Source organism: Gobio gobio (assembly GCF_949357685.1).
Source record: "Gobio gobio genome assembly, chromosome: 16".
NCBI classification, from domain to species: domain Eukaryota; kingdom Metazoa; phylum Chordata; class Actinopteri; order Cypriniformes; family Gobionidae; genus Gobio; species Gobio gobio.
Genome location: NC_137109.1, coordinates 15,429,629 through 15,436,364, shown reverse-complemented (window position 1 = coordinate 15,436,364; position 6,736 = coordinate 15,429,629). Strand labels below are relative to the sequence as shown.

General features: G+C 41.4%; 1 protein-coding gene across 1 annotated transcript; it reads left to right on the top strand.

Moving 5' to 3' along the window:
* Positions 1–1,129: 1,129 nt before the first annotated feature.
* LOC307139998 (zinc finger BED domain-containing protein 5-like) lies at positions 1,130–3,487 on the top strand (the record flags this gene model as incomplete). Its single annotated transcript, XM_079839240.1, has 3 exons — positions 1,130–1,632; positions 1,757–2,294; positions 3,164–3,487. 3 exons carry the CDS (start codon positions 1,130–1,132, stop codon positions 3,485–3,487), a joined length of 1,365 nt encoding a protein of 454 aa, XP_079695366.1.
* Positions 3,488–6,736: the final 3,249 nt, after the last annotated feature.

Below are 6,736 nucleotides of genomic sequence, written 5' to 3'. Positions count from 1 at the left end.
GTTTTTTGGACTCCATTTTAATGGTTAAATATTTTTTTAGTAATAAAAAAAGCATGTCTAATTAATTTAAATAATGAAACCTATCAATTTAACAAAAATGACATCTTTAGGGCCTTATGAAATAGCCTGTTTTCCCCCATCCAATTCCGTTTAATTTTTCAAAGACATGAAATATTAATTTAATTTAAATTTGAATCATATGAAATTAAACAGTTTTTTGTCAATGTACTGCACTGAGCTTTATTGATAAAATTAAAACATGGAAGAGAACGTGATAATTCCTTAAAAATATAAGTTTTGATAATATTTTATTATTAGTATTATTACATTGAGACTTGTCTAAATTTTACTGTACAACAGTAATATATTTCTGTCAAATTAAAACGAACTTTTATTTTGACGGGTGGCCGTTTTCTCAAATGAACGGTAAAAATGTTCAAGAAGTTACTGTCAGAGCGGTTCATGTCAGGCTACAGAGGCTGAAAACACAGCGAGTGCTACAGTGTGTGTGAGAACCCGCGTAATAAAACCTAAGTGCAAACATTACCGCTGTAATGTCCATAGGACTATTATAGCCTGAGAGAGCCGGAAGTTGATTTGTTGCCCCTACCAGTTTAGAATAGCATATTTTAAAATGGGTAAAGAAAAGAAAAAACGGAAAAATATTTTTAAATGGTGGTTTTATTAACCTGTTTTAAACATGTGTATAAACAGTCTAATGCAAATTAGATTTATTTTTAAAATAAGCCTACACATTATTAATTTATTGTTCATTTTATTTAACATTTTTACATAAAACAAGAATTGAACAACAATTTTAAATGTCTACTCATTTGTCCATTTTAACATGGTTTTTTAAAACATTTAAAAAAATGTAATAAAATAGCTGTGAGATTTAGTCACTTATCAGGTCAAAAATCTACAGTCTACAGTGCATAAAAAAAACGGTTAGTCCACTTTTGCTCGGCAAATACACCATAATAAAAAATTGAGCAAAATGGCGCCGTTGAACAAGAAAAAATGCAGACAGTATTCCCTTGAATACCTCAATTACGGTGTCATACCTTCTCCCACCAATGCGCAGCTTCCGATGTGTTTATTGTGTGAACAAGTTTTTTCAAATGAAGCCATGAAACCTTCACGTCTGAAGGAGCACCTTATGAAGATTCACCCAGACAAGGCAGATAAGGACCGTCCGTTCTTCCAGGCCTTAAAGGACAAACACGGTAGAAGAACCATCAGCAGTCTCTTCGCAAAGAATAGCAGTCAAAATGATAGTGGGCTAATAGCGTCTTATAACATCTCCCTGCTGATCGCCAAATGTGGACACCCATTCACAATTGGGGAAAAGTTGGTGCTTCCTGCCATTAAAGAGGTCATTTCTACCGTGATGGAGCGCGATCCCACACAGGTGCTGAAATCCATCCCACTCAGCAATGACACCGTGGCACGCAGGATAAATGAAATGGGCGCAGATACAGAGGAGCAGTTATGTGCCATCCTGCGGGACTCTCCATTCTGCCTTCAGTTAGACGAGACAACCACCGCTGACAACAACGCTCTGCTGATGGCCTATGTCCGTTATAGGGCCTCAAACAGTCACGAGATGGCTGAGGAATTTTTGTTTTCCAAGTATCTGGAAACCGACACCAAGGGCCAGACCATTTTTAACACGCTTTGTGCATATCTACAGGAGAAACCAATTCCAATCTCTAACTCGCATGTGCCACTGATGGTGCCCCGCTATGGTTGGCAGGTACCGTGGGTTCACCGCTCTGCTGAAGGAACAGGTGCCGCATATCCTCACAGTCCACTGTGTTTTGCACCGCCACAACCTTGTGGCCAAATGCACCAATCCAGTTCTCCATGAGTCTCTCAATATTGCAGTCAAAGCAATAAATAAAATAAAAGCCCATGCCCTGAATAACAGACTGTTCCGACAGCTGTGTCATGAAAATGATGAGACTTTTGAGCGGCTTCTTCTCCATACTGATGTCCGCTGGCTCTCAAAGGGAAACTGCCTTGCTTGTTTTTGTGAGCTGTTCGACAGCATCGTCGAGTTCCTGGAGGAGGTTGATGGAGCTCTCGGGGAAAAGGTTTCATCCAGCCGCTGCAACATCATGTACCTCGCAGACTTTTTTGAGAAAATGAACGATGTCACGTTAAAGCTCCAAGGAAACGACATCACGCTGGTCAAATCCAAGGCGGTTATCCACAGTCTCACCTCCAGGCTAGATCTCTACAGGCAGAGTATAGGCAGGAAGCAGTTTGCTCATTTCCCACAGCTGGCCAAGGTGATTTTTTTTTTCAGAAAGATATAACAGGCACACTATTAGCTATAATTAGCCTAATATATTTTATTTCCATGAATACCATATAATTGTAATGAATAGGCTATTATATCGAGTCTGAAAATACAGACCAGAGTCTGCACGGGTCCGATTTTGTAAATTCGCATCCGACCCGTTTTCCAACAACAGCACTAAATAAAATCCGCACCCAACCCGACCCCCTTAAAATAGAACTGACACCCGACCCGCTCCCGCAATAAAATCAGTTTAGCATATTAAGAGACCAAACTCAGGAAACATAACAATACTGTACGATAGAACTGCTTGTGCTTGGTTTGTTACCACAGTTATCTGCGTGCTTAACTCAGCGATGAAGTTCCACATTTGCGGCTCCTCATGATCCATCTCGACGACTGCACGCAGTGCGGCCACAAATAAACTGATATGGATTTGAAATTATTTTATCAACTTGAAATATAGGCAAGGCATATTTTTGTATATGCATACTTTTAAGAACACATCTACAACATGCAAATATTTTTTATATAGGCCTATATTCGTTTGCACGTGACCGGTGTTTAGGCCCGTGTTTCTCCCTTGTCCGACCCGCACCCGTATCCGACACAGTAGGATGTTTTTCACCCCTTTCAGCAATATTCTCGGGTCACCCGTCGGGTATCCGCACCCGTGCATGACTCTGATACAGACAAAGTCTAGTAGGCTAGGCTACGCATTGCCTTATAAATATAAATAGACATTTTAGTTAAATAAGAAGTAAAACAACGAATTCAAAAGTCAAAAAAAAAAAAAATGTCTAAAACTATTCATGGAGATAAAAGAACAATTTAACTGTAAAATAATACTCATTACAGGTGTCCGAGGCTCTTACCGATGACCTCCTCATAGTTTACACTGACCACCTGAGGATGGTTAAGGACGACATGAAGATCCGCTTCAGGGACCTCCTTAACCTTGATGTTCCGAGTTGGGTTGTGCAGCCCTTTCAAGTGGATATGATCGATTGCGAGCCCGTCATTCAGGAGCATCTTGTCGACATCCAGTGCGATGACGAAGCCCAGGCTATTTTTCGCGCCTCTGGCTGGTGCAGCATGTGGCTCAAATATGCCCAGCGGTATCCGGCTCTCTGGCAAAAGATCAAGCTGCTGATTCTTGCTTTTCCAACATTATCTCGTTGAGCAGGGATTCAGCCAGGTCATCCACATACAGTCTAAGTACCGCAATCGCTTGGACTTGCCTGAATCAGGAGCACTACGGCTGAAACTAACGTCTCTGCAACCTGCCGTAAAGAAATTAGCAGAAAAACATCAAGCACAGGGCTCACACTAATTTTCGCATCAATTTAGCTAATTCGAAAGTTCAAATGTGCTAAGAATGCTTCTTGTTTGCTGACTGGCTGTTTGCAGTACAGCTGCTGTTAATTAAATTTTGAATGTCAAATTTGTAACCGTTGCATTTTTTGGCTGCTCCTTGCTGATTGGCTGCTATTTGCTATAAGCCACATAATCAAATTTTGAATGTCAAATTTGTAACCGTTACATTTCATTAACACTGATATACATTGATTTATAATTTGAACCTCCGATTACTTTTTTGCACTCTGGGAAATTAGCCTATAATAATATTCCCACTGTCTATAAGCGGGTTCTAGCCTACTGCTTTACGGATTCCGGGCTTTCTCTGTCCGTGCAATATGCACATAGGTTACTGGAATGAGCTCGGATTTCTAGCGTATTTACTTGAATTTCTTAGGTAATATCTATGGGTTGACCCACTTCAAAGATGGCTAAAATCAGAATTCGAATGGACTGTGAATAAATCGAACTTGACGTGCGATGCCGCGCTGACTGACATTTGCGCATGAATCAGTCATGCACAGAGAAATATTGTTAAAGTTAAGTTAAAAAAATAAGTAAAACATTTTAACAAGCAGAATAATACAGCATCACAATGCAAATTTTTTAGCTATGTCTTTTAACAATTACAGGATTTTGAAAGACAAAAAGATGAACTTTAACATGAACCATAATTGACTTTTACATTATGTCAGCTGTCACTTAACTTTGTGCGAGGCCTTGGTGAGGTGCGAGGCCACTTGACACAGCCCTTGCGACTCTGTGTGGAGGTAGGCCTACTGTGCTACCGACTCGAACCAGTCCGGGGCATTCACCATTGCTTTTTTTGCGCGTGTAAATGTATCTTTACAGAAGCAATGCGCGTGTGGTGCGGTGCGCTAGTTATTCCAGGCACACCTATGCGAGATGAACACTCAACTTTTCAGAATGCCGGAAGTCAAGTGCACAGCAGGTCATGTGACAAAAACAAACCGATGATCAGCTTCAGCCTTTCCGTATAACAAGCTCGGCCGAACAGGTGATCATAGCTGAACACTAGGGCAGATTTTTATTTCTCTTCTCGCAAGCCCTTTTGGAAAGGAGAAAGCAGCGCGGCCGCGCTATCCACGTGTTCCACGCAAACACCCCTAATATAATGCCAATATAATCACTACTTATAGGTGTACCATAGTGATTCAGGATGAGACAAAAATACGGTTTGGAAAATGGATTCATGATGCACTCGCTCATTATATAAATTTTGTACATTTTAAATACAAAAAAGTTACGGATTTAATAATAATATTAATAATAAGAAGGACAATAATATTGTGAATAATATACATATTATTATTATTACAACAGAATAATAATTAGCATACATAGCTCTTTTTTGGTGTGTGTGTGTGTGTGTGTGTGTGTGTGTGTGTGTGTGTGTGTGTGTGTGTGTGTGTGTGTGTGTGTGTGTGTGTGTGTGTGTGTGTGTGTGTGTGTGTGTGTGTGTGTGTGTGTGTGTGCTTGTTTATGTGATTTATGAGGACACAAATTTGTATAATGACATGGGTATTACACTGGTATTACAACATCAAGGTGGTTTATGAGGACATTTCAAATATCCCCGTAAATCAAATTGCTTTAAAAACATATTAAACAATGTTTTATCAAAAATGTAAAAATGCAGAATGTCTCCTGTGAGGGTTAGGGTAGTGTAGGGGGATAGAATATACAGTTTATACAGTATAAAAACCATTACGCCTATGGAGAGTCCTCATAATGCTGTTGCACCAACATGTGTGTGTGTGTGTGTGTGTGTGTGTGTGTGTGTGTGTGTGTGTGTGTGTGTGTGTGTGTGTGTGTGTGTGTGTGTGTGGAGGGGTGGGTGGGGGGCGTTAAGGGACCTGGATAATGGATAGGGGGCGCTGGCCAAAAAAAGATTGAGAACCACTGTGCTAAGGGAACCAGCCTCTCCGACCCGACCCCCTGAAGCGGCTAACCGGCAGGGCGATATCGAGGAAGATTTTCGGTGTGCGTACGCGTTTGCTGGACCGCCGCAGGTCTTGCTAGAGGCGGCTGGTGCAGCGCTCGTTCGCGGGGAAACGATGTGGCCCGAAGCGTACTAGACGGCGGGAGCACAGCATCGATTCCCAAAAAGCTCCAAAGGGGAGGCGACCTCGATCGCTCCTACCCGGGAGAGGGGGCTGGCCAGCAGGGGCCTCATCTAAGGGAGCAGCTCGACAGGGCCGCAACACTAGGGCGGACACTGCGGTAAGCAATTGCCTGAAACTGATGTGTCCCGCAGGCCACAAGGCGGCGAGAACAACATCAACTTCCGGAGGGCTCCATCTTAGATGAATATCCAGACAAGTCAAACACACTTGGGACACAGCCGATTAAGTATCTAACTTATCAAAGTCAGATAACATGACACTCAATTCCTCAGAATTAAATACCACCATAATCACCCAACCCGTGCAACCTGGTCTGAATGATAGGCTGAATAAAAACTACATCTAACTCTGCAAAGTCATATAATATTGTAATTTAATTCCTCGGAATTAAATGAAGCCACTATACGGTGAAACATGGTCTGAATGATAGGCTGAATATCTAACTCCTCAAAGTCAGATCCTATTTTATTTAATTCCTCAGAATTAAATGCAGCCATAATCATCAGACGATATTGTTTCATTGTTTTTATACGGACTCGTAAACCACATGTTGCCTCAGCAACGTGGTTCAAGCCATTATAATACAATTGGCTTTCATCCCTCAAGAAGAAAGCCACAGTATCACACAATACGGTGAAACATGGTCTGAATAACAGGCTGAATATCTAACTCCTCGAAGTCAGATCATATTTCATTTAAATCCTCAGACTTGAACTAAGCAATAATAATCAGACGATACTGTTTTATCGTATTTATACGGACTCATAAACCACACGTTGCCTCAGCAACGTGGCTAAAGCCGTTATAATACAATTGGCTTTCATCCCTCGAGAAGAAAGCCAAACAGGCGCGTGGCTGAAACACCCAAAAGGCGCACGGCAATACGCGTCAAGATATTTCTCAATGAAAACAGCCAGCCCCCTCA